The 17,864-nt window shown below is 46.6% G+C and overlaps 1 protein-coding gene across 1 annotated transcript in view; it reads left to right on the forward strand.

The window, feature by feature from the left end:
* Positions 1–1,935: 1,935 nt before the first annotated feature.
* TMEM163 (transmembrane protein 163) overlaps positions 1,936–17,864 on the forward strand; it is a 275,368-nt gene continuing 259,439 nt past the window's right edge. The window contains exons 1-2 of the mRNA XM_047772066.1: positions 1,936–2,277; positions 8,104–8,223. Of these exons, the coding sequence (XP_047628022.1) occupies positions 2,082–2,277; positions 8,104–8,223 (316 nt within the window). The 5' untranslated portion in view covers positions 1,936–2,081. The remainder of the gene's footprint in view (positions 2,278–8,103; positions 8,224–17,864) is intronic.

Consider the following 17,864-nt stretch of genomic DNA (forward strand, 5'->3'; position numbering starts at 1 on the left):
TTTGAGATCACAGATCTTGAAATGTGTGGCTGTGTGAATGGTGAGGGTGGGGAGAAGGGGCCGGCTTATCAGATAGGTCAAGACTGTGGAGGGTAGTTAAGTGGAGAGAATCACAGAGGTGGTCCTAGAACAATCAATCTACATCAGAATGTGTTATTCAAATGAAGATTTTCAGCCAGATCCCAGATTTACTAGACGAAGAATCTCTAAGATCAAGGAGTCAGCATTTAAATAAATTGTTTATTTTTTTTCTTTTCTTTTTTTTTAAGCATCCCAGACAATTTAGGAATAGGGAGGGAGTTTCAGGGTGGGAATTTAAAAAAACACCTCTGATATTAGAGTCTCTAGCAGCAGGTGAGTCCTGGGTATTTTTGTTCTTAAAATTCCCCAGGTGATTCTGATGTGGCGAGGCATTGACAGGGATTAAATAGGAAAACCTGGAGAAAAAAATCTGGGTGGGAGAGTATAACAGAGGGTGTGTGTGTGTATGTGTGATGTGGTGGGGAGGTGAGTGTCTGCCAACACCTAAAGGAAGTCTACCTCAGAAGACAACTAAAATGGATTGGGTAGAAATTTTCATTGTTTTTTTGTCCAAATAATCACAGGGTTTTGTTTGTTTGTTTTCATTTTTCCTCTTCCTTTTCTCCCTCCCACCCTCCCTAACAAGGGGGCCTTTGAAGTGACCTAGTTCAAGTCTTCAGTTTGTAGTTAGATTAGTGGTCAAAAAGGTAAAATGAGTTGGCCAAGGTCAATTCAAATATTCTCTTTTCAACTCGACGACAACAACAAAATAAAATGAGAAATTTCCTAGTTCTAGTGATGTTTCCACTGCACGACAAAGGCATTTAAATCCATTCCGATTTCGATTTCAGACAAAGCTAGAATGAGAAAGGAAACTGGTTACTCTTCAAACAAACCAAACCAAACCAAACCAAACCAAAAAACAACACACACAAAAAACGGCGCCCTTTTCCACAGCAAGCAGGCAGGCTTTAAATGAGGAATTGACATTTTGGAGGACTCATTAAATCTGAAGACATATGCATGTGAAGATGAAATCTAGTCCGTGAATTTGGATGTTGATAGAACATTCAAGTTGAATCTGATAAATGGCCCATTACCCTCGGCACCTCTCCGAGCTCCAAGAGCGGGCGTAGGTCCCGGCGTGGACGAAGTCGACGCTTCGCTGCGGAGGTTGGCCCTACAGCCCAAGGGGACGAGCTCCGCGTGGTCAAAAGTGGGAACAGCTGGCAGCGCCAAGCAAGCTTAGGGAGGCTTCCTGTAGGAGGGGGGCTTCAATTGGAGTCCTGAAGTACTGGCAAGACTTGGATACTCAGAGGGGAAGTAGAGACCCGGTGTGGGTGGGGGTAGGGTGGAATTGGCTGGGACCAAGGCCCAGGGGCAGTTCCAATGGGGAAACCTTGGGGTCCAATCATATTCTAGAGCGTCCTGTGGTCTAAGATACCCGGTCCCCTTAAGTTGGTGCTGGCGGGCAATCAAAGTTCCTGGAAGAAGGCCCGACACCCTGTCTAGCCTCCGAAGCTGATGCAGCTCCAGAGGAAAAAAAAAACACGTTAGGGTGCTGCCCGCTCTCCTATTCTTAGCGCGGCCACAGGATTCTCAGACAGCAAAGGAATCTGGTCGGAGGCGGGGGGTGTCCTCTGGTCTGGCACAGGTGGGACAAGTCTCCCATCACACCCTCACCAGTCCTTGTCCCGGTCGCCCACTGATCCCGGCATCAGGCCCGACCGGATCCCTTCCTCCCACCAGCCTGGGAACCGACCTCTGGCTCCCGCGCCCGGGCCTCGGGGCGGGTCCCTGCTGCACGCACCTGCCCCCGGGGGCGGAGCGCGGCAGCGACAGCTGGGCCCCAGCCTTAGCCACCGGCCACGATAGCCGCGCCGCGCCCGCACACCCCCCGCCCCCTGCCGCCGGCGCACCTCCACTCCGCAGCGCAGCCCGCCCCCCCTCTCCGTGCGGTCGGTCGGTCCCTCCGCCCGCTCCCAGTCGCGGCGCCTCGCACTTCTGACTCGAGTCCCCGCAGCGCTTGTCGTCGCCGCCCGGATCCGCCGCCCCGCGCCATGCAGCCGGCCGCGGGCAGCGAGCGCCGCAGCCCCCCGGGCCCTGCCGTCCCGCCGCCGCCCCGGGGCCACGCGCCCTTGGCCGCCGCCCCGGGTCCGCTGAGCTCTCCCGCGCGGGAGCCGCCGCAGCCCGAGGAGGAGCGGCAGCTACGGATCAGCGAGAGCGGTCAGTTCAGCGACGGGCTGGAGGATCGAGGTGAGCGCGTGCCGCCCCTGCCCTTTCCCTGGGTTCGGCGCCTGGCGGAGGAGCAGCTTCTGGGCCCGGCTCCGGGCTCGACGCCTTGGGAGCGCGGGGACGCTGAGCCCGGACTTCCCGCGGAGAGCGGAGGGCTGCAGCCCCACCTCTCGCGGCTGGCGCCGCCGGGGCAGCCGCGCCTTCGGCGGAACCCGCGAACCTGGTTACCTCCTGGGCCACCCCAAGGGTCCGGAGCTCTCTTCTTGCCCAAGCCCGGCCTCTCCGGCGCCGACTGGAAAAGTTTGCGGGTGTGGGTTGGCTCCCCCCGCCCCTCCTTCCTTTCGGAGTCGAGCGCTCCCGGGGGACCGCAGGACTCACTCAGTTGGGAGGATCCTGAGCTCGGTGCATCCACCTTTCCCAGCTCCCTTCGACCGCTTTTGGTTCCCTGGGAGAACTTCCCTCTGCAGATTTAGTCTCGAGGAGTCCCTCGGCAACCGCCTGGGCGAAGGGGAGTCAGGCCACCCCTGACTCTTATTTACAGCCCCCCCCTCCCTTAACCATGGATCGCTGTCCCGCGCTCTGCTGATGGGGGCAGAAGACTGGGACACTTGGATAGGGGCCACCAACCTCATTTGGATGGATGCCACGGAGACCTGGTGGTTCGCAGAGCGCGCATCTTTAGAATCCCTCCCAAGACACCGGCCTGGAACCCGGCAAACGCCTCTTTCCTTAGAGGCCAAACCCGACCTTCCGATCGACAGAGGAGGAGTTACCCACATGAAACCAGAGAGAGTACCGTCTTCATTCTCGTGTCTCTCTCATCCTCCTACATCCCTCTTTTTCTCCCTCCTTCGTTTCCTTTCTCGTCGGGAGCCCTGTTCTTAGCCACATCTATACCTTTTCTGCTTCTTGCTGAATCGAAATCCAGATCAGCCCCCTCAGAAAGCCTCAGTGGTTCTGCTAAAACCAGTTAGTGGCCGAAATGGGATTCTTACAGCCAGGCCCTTCAGGGGAGCCGGCTCATCGCCACCTCCACCTCCTGTTCTTGGAAGCCTTGTTTTGTTGGCTGTGGCGGATTTTTATATTTCGGTCTTAGCAGGTTTCTGTCCTATTCTTAGTATCTCCTGCACATTTTTATTCCGGTTTAGTGTTCCGAGGCACGATCTCTTTCCTCTTAGAAAATTTAAACGGTAGCATGTGAAACAGAATGACATGGAAACGGCAATTCCCAGAGAATGGGCGAGGATGCTCGGGCCAGAACTGGAGCCACGCCAGTTGCAACGAGTTCCGCACCTATGTTGCAGTTTCTCCTCCTGTTCTCACTTAACTCGATTATCATTTTAGAGCTGATAATTGGTGACATCACAAGCACCCAGAAAAAAACCTAGTGGTTTTATTGTCGGTCGTGGAGTTGCTGGATTTAAAATTTTTTGTATTGAAGAAAGACAGAACCCTGGGCTGAGCTTGTTTTTGGAGCACTGCAGGTCATCTGTAAAAGCTAGCCTCTTTCCCTCCCACCTCACAAAATGATAGGAGGGCAAAAAGTGCTAGGGCGAGTTGATCTTTAGTGTCATTTTGTAGCTCATGCTCAAGTGTAAAAAGCCCTTCTGAATCCATCCTTAAGGTTATTTTTTCACTGGGGCAGCTGAATTTCATTTTTCATTATGTTATAGCATGAAAGCATTCACTGTTCATCAACTGTCACTGTGTGAAAGCATTGCATGTCACACACTGCCTCTCTGTTAAGATGAACCCTGTCCCCTAAAGTACCTAGCACCGTGTGGCATTGAAAGCTGAGAGTCAGCGTGACATTCTTCTGTTTGGTCCCTTCCTGGTGGCAAAGAGTTAATGCTGAATCAGTCATTTTTATTGTCAGAAGCTTAGCTAGGGAGGCTTATTGTAATATTTTGTGTTAGTGTTATTTTTTTCTTATGGACGGCATCTTTCCAATATCGATTTTTGTATCCCTTGGGAACGGTTCCTTTGCTGCTACCTTGTTTCTAATGGTGAGAGGACTTTGGGAGGAGGAGGCCTCAGCAGTTGCCTGAGGTGCATCTCTACATCATGCCCAGCTTGCTTTCTTCTAGACCTAACTACCTACCTGTAGGGTGTGTGCAGGGGGGTGGGTGCCTGGATTTGTACCTATATTTGGATGCCCTTTGTCTTGCCCTAAATTCCTTCTGAGCTATCAGGACCTTGTTCTAGGCTCCATCTAACTTTGATCAAAGACTTGCTTTATAATCTAGTGTTTGGAGACTCTAGAGGTATTTTTTACCCCCTCAGAAGTGATGTCAGCTGGTTCCAAGAAACCTAGCTAGCTCAGTAAACTGCAGTGCCATTTGGCTAAGCCTCATAGTTCACAGAGCAAGAACTCTGTGGTCCAAGACCTTTAGGGACTAAACAAACAAACAAACAAAAATAGGCCAAGTTTGTCTTACGTGTTTCCACACCCTCACTTTTAATACTTACCCACTCTTCTCTCCCCAAGTGTTTTCCCACCATTCTGTACCAAGCCTTTGGGCCTTAGAGTTTTAGGGCTTCAGCATTTCCTACCCATCTAATGAATATTCCCCATTCCTTCAAAGAATCCACACATGAGTACCTCTTAAGAGAAAGCAGTTGGAACTTATTTATACTAGCATGGAAATGACTGATGGCTTTAATCTCCCTGAATAGATTTGCATCTCCCCTAGTCCTTCTTTAATACAACCTTTATGCTTAAAATTGTCAGGCCCAAATTACAGGTATGTGAAATTTGAGATTAAAAATTTGAATGTGGAGGCCAGCTATGGGTAGGAAGGATCCAACCCAGTGTGCAAATCTGAGGCCTGGCTTTGGCTTCTTTAGGCTGTGCTTTCTTCTAACTTTGAAGCACAAGCTTCATCACATCTCTGTGGTTTGCACGTGTGTGCGCAGCTAACAGAGGTGGGGAGAGAGACACCTGTGTGCAGACTATTTATGAGCTGGGTCTTCATAGGTCTTTATACCTTCACTTCCCTTTCAGGAGTGGAAAGTTTTCCATCCTTGGTATCCGTTATATTTTTAGGAGGGGAAACTAGTAGGAAATAAGCAAAGGTTACTCCCATTATATTTACTCCACTGTTTAAAATTGAAATATCTGAGTACAGGCACTTAATAGGATCAGACCTGGGAAGAACTACCAGTTCTGTTGGTTAGATGAGTCAGGTACCAGTTAGCAGGGCAGTCTAGCAGCATGAGCTGCACCCCCCCCCACCCCCCAGGGTGAAGCGTGTCACTTGGTTTGGGCGACCAGGTCTTGTCGTGTTAGTGGAAACATTTGGCTTTGGAAGGAAAAAGAAATGTCAGGTGGTAGAATCGAAAACCCAGATCATTGTTATTTCTCTTAGGAAATTAAATCTACTTCTACAAGAAACCTCGTTTTTACCCCCCAGTGGATAACGTCTTGAGATTGTTGCTGTCAAAGTACCCGGCAAATGAACTGCTTGAGTCAGTACTTAAATGTTACAGCTTCATTTCTCTTGAAAATCAATTGGCCAGGATGAAAGAAAAGTTTTCATGTCATTTGGGAAAAAGGAAATAAATTATTGGGTGTCAGTGGGACCCACTTATTCTAAGTTGTGGCTTTAACAGGAGGGCAAGGGTGTGCGCGGTTGAAAATCAGAATGGGGTGTTTTTTAGCAGCTAGGGAAGTAGACAAAGGGACAAGAAGTAGACAAAGGATGATTTTTTTTTTGTTGGCCGCACTGTGGCATATGGATGTTCCCAGGCCAGGGATTGAACCCATACCACAGCAGTGACAACACTGGATCCTTGACCACTAGGCCACCAGGGAAATTTGACAAAGGGGTAATTCGAAATCACTTATACCTAGGGCAGAATTTAGTAAGAGAAGGTTTTTCTTTTCTCTGTCCAAGTGCATTTATTAGGGGAGGTTTTTACAATGAGGTGATGGAGATGATGTCTCTACCTACCATTTGCAAACCTGTCTAGCTTTTGGTTCTAAGTCTACAGGTTTCAGTGATTAGAAAATTTCTGACTAATAGTCCCTAACTAGTCTTCTCAGCATTTCACCCTGGTTCAGGACTTGTTCAGGGTGCTTTGGCCTGGGTAGCAAATGGAACTGAGAAGTTTTAATTGTTATAATTTTTCAACAGGATATAGTTTTTTTTTTTTTTTTACAATCAGAGGCTTAATGTGGTGCTCAGTACTGGGAAGATGCCTTTTACACAATGTGCAGCTGTGATTTGTTGCACTCTGTGTAATATTTTACAAGTGGGTGCTTAAGCTCTGACTACCAATTTCTTCATCATTTGGAGCTGTTGTGATGAGGCTACTCTACCTCTGAAAGGAATATTATGGATTGTTTGGCCAGAGATGATATCCTATTTAGAATGCTGGGCTGAGAATTCAGTTCTTCATGCAACTAAGAGTTGCTATATACATGATCTACAACATATATGATGTCAAAGGAGAAGAAAAACAAAAATCATGATCATGCTGAACATGTTTTAGTCTCTGACCCAAGGCTGTTGAAGCTTGGGCATTGTCTCAGAGTTGTCTTGAATTTGTTATCGAGGACTCTCAGTGTTGAAAGTGTAGGATACTCAATCTAGTGTTTCTTACACATGGCCCACTTGGGATGCTACCCTGAGTTTTATTTATATGTATACTTTTCATGGCCATGCCTGCAGAATGTGGCAGCTCCTGGGCCGGGGATGGAACATACGCCACAGCAGTGACAATGCCAGATCCTTAACTGTCAGGCTACCAGGGAACTCCCACCCCTCAGTTTTAGCAGATTTACCCCATTGTGATATTCTGAGAATTTTTTGACAAGTGCCTGGTACAGAGTAACAGATACTATAAAGTAGAGGAGAAGGGAAGAAAACATGGCATATAATTTGGGTCTGGTGGCGGTTGGTTGTGGTTAAAGAGAAACGGTTCTTCTGTTAATTGTTGAGGGAAGCACTGAGGGCATTTGTACTGCGTGACTCGCTGCTGTGGGCAAAACCCAGTCCACCCACCAGTTTGGGGCCACGCTGGTGGATTAATGCAAATCAATGCCCTGGCTGAGGAGCCTAAATGTGAATCCAATGTGGGCTATTTGTGCTTTTTTTCCTAACGAAAGGGCCTTGTTTGAAGCAGCAGCACCTATATGAATCATGTGAGTTAGCACAAGGGCAGGGCAATTGCTGGGGTCCTATGTCGGGTCAGGTCAGGGAGTGGTAGGGACGCTGGATCCTTTTAAAAAGGACAGGTGTCGGAGTTCCTGTCGTGTCGCAGTGGTTAACGAATCTGACTAGGAACCATGAGGTTGCGGGTTCAGTCCCTGCCCTTGCTCAGTGGGTTAACGATCCGGCGTTGCCGTGAGCTGTGGTGTAGGTTGCAGACGCGGCTCGGATCCCGAGTTGCTGTGGCTCTGGCGTAGGCCGGTGGCTACAGCTCCGATTCAACCCCTAGCCTGGGAACCTCCATATGTCACGGGAGCGGCCCAAGAAATAGCAACAACAACAACAAAAGACAAAAAATAAAAATAAAAATAAAAAAGACAGGTGTCGTTACTCCTCTGGAGCACGAGCCAGATAGCATCAGAGCACATGATCTTTGAAGAGATGCCAGAGAGCCTGATTTCCATGTGACTTCAACTAAATGGTAAACACATCTTGGATAACTGAATCATCTGGCTGTATACCTGAAACTAACACAGTATTGAAAATCAGGTCTCTTTCAATTAAAAAAAAAAAAGCAAGCACATCTTGGCCCACTGGCTGTCAGTTTGCAGTCCTTGGATAAGAAAGTATAGCTCTGGCTGTGGGTTTCATAATAAGGAAATGCCTAACTTCCTCTTCTCCTTGTACCTCGCAGGCTTACTAGAAAGCAGCACTCGACTAAAACCTCACGAAGCCCAGAACTACAGAAAGAAGGCGTTGTGGGTCTCCTGGTTCTCCATTATTGTCACACTAGCCCTGGCTGTGGCCGCCTTCAGTGAGTATCCGAAGGCTTGCTGATCGATGGATGTGCTGGCATTGCCCGTTTCATTCTCTGACTCCTATGGGATGTGCTTTTGCTTTTAGTTGACTATTATTGATGAGTAAAATTTTTTTTTTTTTGATGGTTGCATAGTCAGGATGCTCATAAATTAATAAAATGGCTTCTCTGCAGAGGGAAGAGGTGGTTAAGAAGAAGAGATAGGCGAATAGGACTGGGAGCCTCGGCTGTCATCAGTACTCGGGTGTGTGAAAGTAGATTCTGGCTGCCAGCTGAATAGTGAAAATTTTCTCTTGGTGGATGCCTTCAGCCTGGGCTGACATGTGACAAATGTACATGCTTGAAATTCGTATTTTGAGCCTAATGCCACCAGATGAGTGCAGTATTGCAGTACGCCCTCTCCTCCCCCCGATTATCTCTCTGGAAGGTTTAGAATAAAGTCATCTGTACATTTTAATGAAAGAAAAATGGGAGGATCCTCTCTCAAATGTTCAGTGGCTACGGAAGCAAAAATATTTATTATAATCAAGACAAATTAAGATAGCCGAACACCTTCTGCCTGTGGATGATCTTGTTTTGGTGTTATCAAGCCCCATGAGATGTGGTTTTTCCCAGCTCACATTTGCAGCCTATAGAAATGCGTGTGTGCTATTTATTCTTATTAATCGTGCAGTGGTTAACAAGCTTAAGCAAGGACATTGCTTGAAACTCAACCTTGCTGGAAACCACAGCGGGTGTTTTTTTGTTTTTTTGTTTTAATGCTGGGAAAAAGAACGTATTTTGTGCATTTTGTGATTAATTTATGACCTTAACAGAAAGATCTATTTTCCAAGTGTTGAGTGCCATACAAGTTGTCTCATGTGACAACCCACACTGCAGGAATAAGAAAGGGCTGTGTCTGCTGGAAGATGCTGCCCTCTGTGTGTTTAAAATTCTATTCTGTGCCGTTAGAGCTGCTGCTGGAAGTTGCTGTTGGCTCCCAAGAGGGAATATTAGAATTTGACCAAGTGCTTCCTGCAAAACTGGGCATATATTCCTTGAAGCAATTTGTGTGGGAAACATTGTACCATATCTTGGCCTTTTTTTTTTTTTTTTTTTTTTAAGCCACACATTTAGCAGCCAAGGATAATGCATTTCAGGGTAGACACATTTACCAATGAGCCAGAAATCTAATCAAAAGGAATTCTGATTCCTGAAAATAGCTACTCCTTTTTCTCGCCTCCTTTTTTTCCTGCTGCAACAAGAATAACAAGCCCGATTGATGTCCCTAGAGGATAATTTGGTCTCTCTGGCTGGTGGTGGGCTCAGAAACTGACACCATCATTTACATATGTAAAGAAAGAGGAATGTGGAGAAGGGAGGTGATTTACAAACAGAATAATAGTTACTCAGACGGGTCTGTGTGCCTGATGGAGCTGTTACGACTTTATAATGTAGATGTTTGAATGAGGACCTGAAGGTGAAGAAATATTGAGCAAGTCTTTCCTTTGGAATCCCACGTGTGATGTGTGTAATCTCATAATAAGGAAGGTTAGGAGGAGATTTTGATTTCACCAGCATGCCTGATTAGTTGGGTTATCTTGAAACTTTTGTTCTATTTCTTTTAATAGGAAAAGACTGTTGTGCCATGCATATGGTATGCGAATATTGCTTTGTGAAAAGGTCTCTTTTTCTTTTTAAAATGAAAAAGAAAATGTTGGCCTTGGCATATACATGATACCATGATCTTTGTTGCTTTCTGTGGTATATTCAGTTTGTTCCCAGGTTGATTTCAACTTGTTCTGGTTCAGCTAAACCAAAATATGTGGAAGATAAACTATATATCTCCCACTTTTAAGTATAGAGTAGCTTTAGTGCTTGTGTGTGTGTGTGTGTGTGTTTCATATTTTAAACCCTTGGGGTGGTCTCTGGTTGTGTTTTTCATGTTGTTGGTTTTGCCTTTTAGTTTCCTAAATGTATTTGTAATGTAAGATATTTGAAATATTTTTAAAAGCATCATTTACATGTTCACAGACTTTACCCGCAAGCCTTTTCAGAGTTTTGAAGGGAAATAAAATCAATAGAGATTAAGTAATAGAAATTGACTTTTGAAGTTTTTTTAAATTAGTATTTAAAGGGAAATGGTATGTTTCAGAATAAACAAATTTTTAAAGCGTTAGAAGGAACCTCAGTCTTACTCTCCAAGGAGGTGGTTGACAGAGAGATGGAAAAAAATGGACTAGTCTGGCTTAGTGAACCCTTGTTCTATCCAGTGAAATGGTCAGGTTGAACCAGTTAGTGTTTTTAAAGAGAATTGCTATGGAATGCAGTGCTTTGAGATGGCAGAGAAGTGTTTGTAGTGTGTGCCTGGTGTGTGTGTGTGTGTGTGTGTTACAGGGAGGGGGGTAATCATGGTGATGAGTAGGAGAGTGTATTTACTGTTATGCCTTCTTGCTACTATTGGATGGTAGTTAATTGGATGTTTAACTCTTTGGGGGTAGGAGTAACAGCCATTTTTTTATATGGAATCATTATTCAATCTTGTTAAATGAATGAGCTGAGAGAGATTTAAAAATGCTTTTTTTGGCTGTCTCCATTTGAGATGGGCCACATTCTGCCTCTGGAGTGTGTATCCCTCTAAATAAATCCACTTTTTACCTCTCAAAAAAAAAAGCTTTTTTATTTTAGTTAGCTGGAAGGAAAAGATTTCTTAGAAATAAATTTCATCAAGAGGTTTGTTTAGATACCAGGCTTAGATCTCATTTATTTTATTAACCATTGGAATGTTTTTGAGACAACTGGATGATACTTAAGGTCATTCTTCTGCTTAGAGCCGCATCTGCTGGTTCAGTTAGAAACCCGTCTTTATTGCCTCACCTATCATTTTCTCTTTAATTGCAGATGCTGATTTTTATCTGAGTATCTTCTGAAGAAATGCTCTTTGTCCCTTTTGTATTTGGAAATAAGGGTGCTGAATATATACAAGTTTCAGGGATATCTCTTTTTCTCAGAACTGGAAAGATTCATATTTTTACGTAGTGTGTACATTGTAAAGAAAGATTATTACCCTTCACTTCCTATAAACCTTTAGGTAATCAGATATACTGGGTGTTCTCAAATTAGTAGTTTATTTCTTTCTTTCTTTTTTTTTTTTTTTCTTTTTAGGGCCACGTCCGTGACATATGGAAGTTCCCAACCTAGGGGTCATATTGGAGCTGTAGCTGCCGGCCTACACCACAACCACAGCAATGCCAGATCTGAGCCCTCTCTGCAACCTACACAACAGCTCATGGCAACACCAGATCCTTAACCAGCTGAGTGAGGCCGGGGATCGAACCTGAGTCCTCATGGATCCTAGTCAGATTCATTTCCGCTGTGCCATGATGGGAACTCTTCAAATCAGTGGTTTCTAAGAGACCTAGGATAGAACTAGCTTCGTTCAGTATTACTGAGTGATCTATATATGTATCTATGGTTGACAATCAGATGTCTGGTATAGTCTGAAAAATTAGGTGAATTTTCAGAGTTTGTGACTTGAGAAGTATTTTGAAAGGAATATGTGCGTTGAAAAGGAAATGAACTATTTTTAATAATACTTGGTAATGTAGTGATTTTTGGACCTGTTCAAATGCTGATATAAAACCAGATGGTAATACATCTTGAATATTTCAGAGAGAGAGCTCTAGTTTGGCTTTAAAATTACTTCTGTTTATAACCGGTAGGCAGCATGGAAAATGGCAATCCTGTTATGAACAAACCTTTAAAAAAATCGTTTTAATAATGAGGCTAGAAAGAGAACAGACATTCCATTTCAAAATTCAGGGTTTTGACACCTTTGATGTCTTTGTTAGAATGATTTAGGAAAATGCATTCTGACTCTTTCTGAGGTTTGAATGGGTGTGAGTTAATTTTTAGGCACTTGATACATGTTCTGTGGGAAATGAAGATATATTTGAAACGTTCTCAGGGGAAAACCTCTCCTATGATACACAGTTCCAATTAAAAAAAGAAAGTACTCCAAACCAAGATCTTCTCAGAAAAAGCTCACTCAAAAATTGTGTGAATCAGGGAGTTCCCATTGTGGCTTAGTGGGTTATAAGTCGGACTAGTATCCATAAGGATGTGGGTTCGATCCCTGGCCTCACTCAGTGGGTTAAGGAGCTGGCGTTGTGGTGAGCTGTGGTGTAGGTTGAAGTCGTGGCTCAAATCTGGTGTTGCTGTGGCTGTAGTGTAGCTGGCAGCTGTAGCTCCGATTCGACCCCTAGCCTGGGACCTTCAATATGCCGCAAATGTGGCCCTAAAAAGCAAAAACAAAAACAGAAAAAACCCAAAACCAAACCAAACAAAATCATATGGATCAGTAGATTTAAGGATCAGAACAATTTCTGAAAGGAGTGATTTTATATTTGGGAGTTTAAAAAAAGTATATCTGATTTTAGTATAAACTCTTGGCCCTTAAACATGGTAGAATAGGAGCTACTGTTGTGGCTCAGTGTGTTAAGAACCTGACATAGGAATTCCCATTGTGGCGAAGCGGAAACTAATCCCACTAGGAACCATGAGGTGGCAGGTTCGATCCCTGGCCTTGCTCAGTGGGTTAAGGATCTGGCATTACCTTGAGCTGTGGTGTAGGTTGCAGACGCGGCTCAGATCTGGCGTTGCTGTGGCTGTGGCATAGGCTGGCAGCTATATATGCCGATTAGACCCCTAGCCTGGGAACCTCCACATGCTGCTAGTTCGGCCCTAAAAAAGACAAAAAAACACCAAAAACCAAACAAACAAAAATCCAAAGAATCTGACGTAGTGTCCGTGAGGATGTGGGTTCCATCCCTGGCTCAGTGGGTTAAGGTTCCTGTGTAAGTTGCTCATATGGCTCAGATTTGGCGTGGCTGTGGCTGTGGCTGTCGCCTGCAGCTGCAGCTCCAATTTGACCCTTAGCCTGGGAACTTCCATATGCCCTGGGTTTGGCCCTAAAAAGAAAAAAAAAATGATATAGTAAGTGCATTTATTCTTTTTATTTTTAATTTGTGAGTCCAAGAGTTGAGAGATAGGCTGAAATTACAGATTCTTCTATAAACTCAGCAAAAGAAGTCTGCGAACTTTTTTTGGTATTCTTTCAACTGACCCATTGGTGAGGCGGAAAAGGCACAAGACCCTCTGGGTGGGGGGAGGTCTCTGGTGCCCTGAGAGTAACATCTAAATATTCACAGTGGCCTAAAATTTCCAGCCTGACCCAACCCTTGCCCCCCTTTTCTCAGCAACCCCCCCCCCCCCCACCGCCCCCGGGACTGGAGCAGACATCCTTCCCACAGATCTTCACATGGCTACTCCTCAGAGAGGCCTCCCCAGCCACCACAACTCAGCTCCCAGGGTAGTTTTCCCTTTTGTGTCTGCACCTCATGACACACTTGGGGGCCTCGCCTCTTGTGCCCATGTTTCTAAGACTCACTCACTGAACATTTCCCTAAACCAAAGACCTAAATGTGCAGCATCCATTCTGCTCACAGACTGATCCTTCCTCTTTGCTACCCTTGTTTATTTTTATTGATAGAAGTATGTGCACATTATAGAAATTCAGGAAGCCAAAGGCACATAGTGCCAATATCTTCCCCATCCTCATCTCTTTCCTAGTTCCTGCTCCCCACCAATGAGCCTTGTTGCCGGCATATTTTCTTTTAAACAAACATCTTCCATGTTTGTGAAGCCCAGGTGTGGTACCTGTGTATACTTCTGTTGCTACTTAGGTTAGAAATGGCATCTGGAGTTCCCGACGTGGTGCAGTGGTTAACGAATCCGACTAGGAACCATGAGGTTGCGGGTTCGATCCCTGCCCTTGCTCAGTGGGTTAACGATCCAGTGTTGCCGTGAGCTGTGGTGTAGGTCGCAGACGCAGCTTGGATCCTGCGTTGCTGTGGCTCTGGCATAGGCTGGCGGCTACAGCTTCGATTAGACCCCTAGCCTGGGAATCTCCATATGCTGCAGGAGCGGCCCAAGAAATGGCGAAACGACAAAAAAAAAAAAAAGGAAAGAAAGAAATGGCATCTTATTCTTGCTGGTCTTTTATTTATAATTATTTCTATTTTTATTTATTTACTTATTTATTTTGTCTTTTCTAGGGCCACACCCATGGCATATGGAGGTTCCCAGGCTAGGAGTCTAAGCAGACTTTAGCTGCTGGCCTACACTACAGCCACAGCAACACTGGATCCTTAACCCACTGAGCAAGGCCAGGGATTGAACCTGCAACCACATGGTTTCTAGTCAGATTCGTTAACCACTGAGCCATGATGGGAACCCCCATAATTTTTTTTTGTTTTTTTATAAATGCTGGGGGCCTGTGGAAGTTCCAGGGCCAGGGATGGAACGTGCTCCAAGAAGTAATCTGAACCACAGCAGTGACAACCCAGGTCCTTAGCCACTGATCCACCAGGGAACTCCCTAGCTGGTCATTCAAACAGCCCAGCCTCTTCCCAAGCTACTGTTTCCCCATTGTGGTATGAAGTCCATTGGAGCTGGGGGGTTTTCTGGAACAACTCCCCAACCAGGGCCTGCCTGGGCTGCTGAGTCTGGTGAGAAGGTGGGGAAAGGATGTGGGCAGGAAGTTCGTGTTTACTAGGATAACTTGTGCCCTGTGAGTGTGCCTGGTGAATGATAGCCACGGATTCTGAGGGGTAGAAGTCCCCTCCTTCATAGTCTTGTGGTCTTGTCCTCAAAGGTGGGTGGCCAGTCATCCTTCCATCGGCAGGCATTCCCCACCCCCCCACCTGGTGATGCTGGCTTGGGATGTGGGAATACTATTTTAGCCCCACCCCTTTGTTGCCACGGGTCTCTTCCTGATCTTCTCCCCTTGTTCCTGGCTGGACTTGGCTCCTCCTGTTTTCCAACTTTTTGCAGCGCTAGCCCACAAATGCTTCTTCTAGGTCCTCCAGTGTTGCATCCTGCTTTGTGCCCATGTACCCATGCACCTGCTCTGCCCTTGGCCTCAGATGCCCTTTGTTCCTGACCGCACGCTTTATTTTCTAGCTAAATTTTATTTATTCCTCAAAATTGAGATGAAAGACCCCTCCTCTCTTCCAGGAAGCCTTCCCTGACCCTTCAGGCAGCTTAAAATGCTCTTTTGTTCCCGTGCCCCCATCCCCGTGGGTATCCAGCAAACTTGGCACACAATACTTGAATCATTGTGTTGTCGCTCTAGGCACGAATATCTCTTTCTCAGAGGCAGGGCCCATCTTCTCCCGTCTCAGCCCCCTCAGCTGGCTCTCAGATGCTGATTGGACTGGAGTAATTTTTGCTGAGGCCACTGTGACTGCAGCAGGTTGAAGATGTTTGTCTGCAGATAAAGTGCTGAGAAAAAAAAATGGCAGCTTTTTCAAGTGAATGGAAACCAGGGGGAGTCTTCGACTTTGTGCCTAATGGGGATGGGGATTCAGGGCCCTTATCTCCTCTGCCCTCTTCTCTCCCTCCGCCTCCTGTTGGACAGAAGGATCTGGGGTTCGTGATTCTCTTGTTGGGGGACTTGCTTGCCACTGTTTAGCAGGCACATCTTCCTGAGTCTGGCGCTTACAATGAGCTGCTCAATGAGCTGCTGTTTCCAGCCCCGAGTGGAGGAGGGGGTCTTAGCAGCTGCCTGCGTGTTCTGCCTCCCTCCTCCTTGCATTTTGCACACAGCCTTTAATTAAACATGTGGCCAGGGTGCATTAGCATGGGGGTGTCCTTGTCACACGGCTGTGGCAGTGACTCAGGGGAACTGGACAGGGAGCCCCAGCTGGCCTCTGTGCATTAAGTAGGGCAGGTCCTTACCCCTCCTTGCTCGGGCCTGGGCTCTGCTCGGAACCCCGCCAGAGTCTTGTAGGGAAATGCATGAGGGCTTTTCCTATTGCTTCTCAGTCTCTTAGCAGGCATATTAGTTAGCCAGTTGGACAAGAGGGGGTTTCTGGTCTGCTTGTACTACAAGGCTGTGATTTGGTCCTCTAGGAATTGCCTCTTAAAGATGAATTTCTGGCAAACTCCTTTTTGACAAGAGGTTATTTCCTGGTGTGCCATCCTGAGGGCTGGAATGTAGAGTGTGGAGATTCAGAAGTCACAGGTGGTGCTGGAGGGGCTGAGAGAACCCTCTTTCCCCAGGTTAGGAACCTGTTGCTCACTTTTTACCCTCTTCCATGCCTGACCACCCATTGTTCTGTCCCACAGGTGGATGTGTTCATCCAGCCTTAGTGCCTCTTGGTGAGGGGCAGGCTGCTGTGCTGGATATCACAGAGGGCATTAGGGTGTGGAACTGTCTGTCCATCCCCTTGAAGAGCTCAGGTCTAATGGGAAGGGGGACTCCGTAGATGTCATAGCAAGTGGTAGGGCAGTGGGGAGGGATAGAAACCTGACACCTTCTTCATTAGACACATAGGATGTTCAAAAAAGGATATCACTGATGTGTTAGAGAAGGGACAAACTGCAGCCCTCGGGGGTCCTCTGCCCCCCAGGAAAAAATAAGAGGGAAGTCAGAGCTCTTAATAGACAAGCTAAGGCCATCCTGGGTTAAGAGTGAGACTTAGGAGGGGCTTCAGAAACTGAGATCTCCAAATAAAGCATGAGCTCGAGAGGACTTTACTGTCAATGAAAGGACTGAGCAGAGTACCCACCCACTAGCCCAGGAGGACTTAGTGAGGAATCTTATGTGTCTCAGCTTATTTCTGCATGAGGTGAGGGTCAGGGAGCCTTCCTCTAGAATTTATACCCCTGAGGCTGATTTCATCCAGGTTTGTGTTTGGAATTTTCATAGGTTGGTTTCCTAAGAAATAGCCTCTGAGACACTAAGATTTATTGCAGGAGGTTTCCTGGGAGTGGGGGCTGGGAGAGGCTCTCAGGAATAATCCCTTTAAGGGGCAGATTTGGGGCAGAGGGACAAGCTGCCTGTCCCATAGGGATTAGAAGCCCCAGGGCGGCCCTTCCGAGTTGTCCCATTGAAGCAGGGTTGCTGGAGCAGTCCTTAGTGTAGGCTGCTCCACGGGGCAGCTCCCTTTAGTGGAGGGCAGCTCCGGGAGAGGGAGGTAGCTGTGAGTCATCAGCTGCCCTCTTTGCTTGCAGCTGGAGGCATGAATGCCCAGGTCCTGAGGGAGGATCCAGGAGAAAGACCGTGGTACCCGCTCAAGGAGTTGATCCTATCCAAGTGGCCTAGGAACCTTCCAGCTGAGATGTTTAACATGGTTGTGGTCCGAGGCTGGAAATACCCCTGGAGTACCTGAAAGAAGCAAGTATAGGGTCTCAGCTAAGTCCCAGCAGCATCCCATGGAGGAAGCACCTCCAGAGATGAGCTTATAATCCAACAGGAGGAAGCTCTTGAAAAAAGGATCCACCACGGGTAAGAGTCACAGCAGCAGGATTAGAACTCCAATTCCAGAGAAGAAAATGACCTGACAAAAAAATCTGTAAAATGAGTATATTTAATAGTACACAGTGAAGAAGGAATCAAGCACATGAAAGGAAAAGACAGTGAAAAGAGCAACTGCAAGATAACCAAATAAATTTGTACTTTTGGGAGTTCCTGTTGTGGTTCAGTGGTAGCAAAACCAACTAGTATCCATGCTTATGTGGGTTCCATCCCTGGCTCCGCTTAGTGGGTTAAGGATCTGACGTCCGCTGTGATTCAACCCCTAGCCCGGGTACTT

Source organism: Phacochoerus africanus, chromosome 3 (assembly GCF_016906955.1).
Source record: "Phacochoerus africanus isolate WHEZ1 chromosome 3, ROS_Pafr_v1, whole genome shotgun sequence".
NCBI classification, from domain to species: domain Eukaryota; kingdom Metazoa; phylum Chordata; class Mammalia; order Artiodactyla; family Suidae; genus Phacochoerus; species Phacochoerus africanus.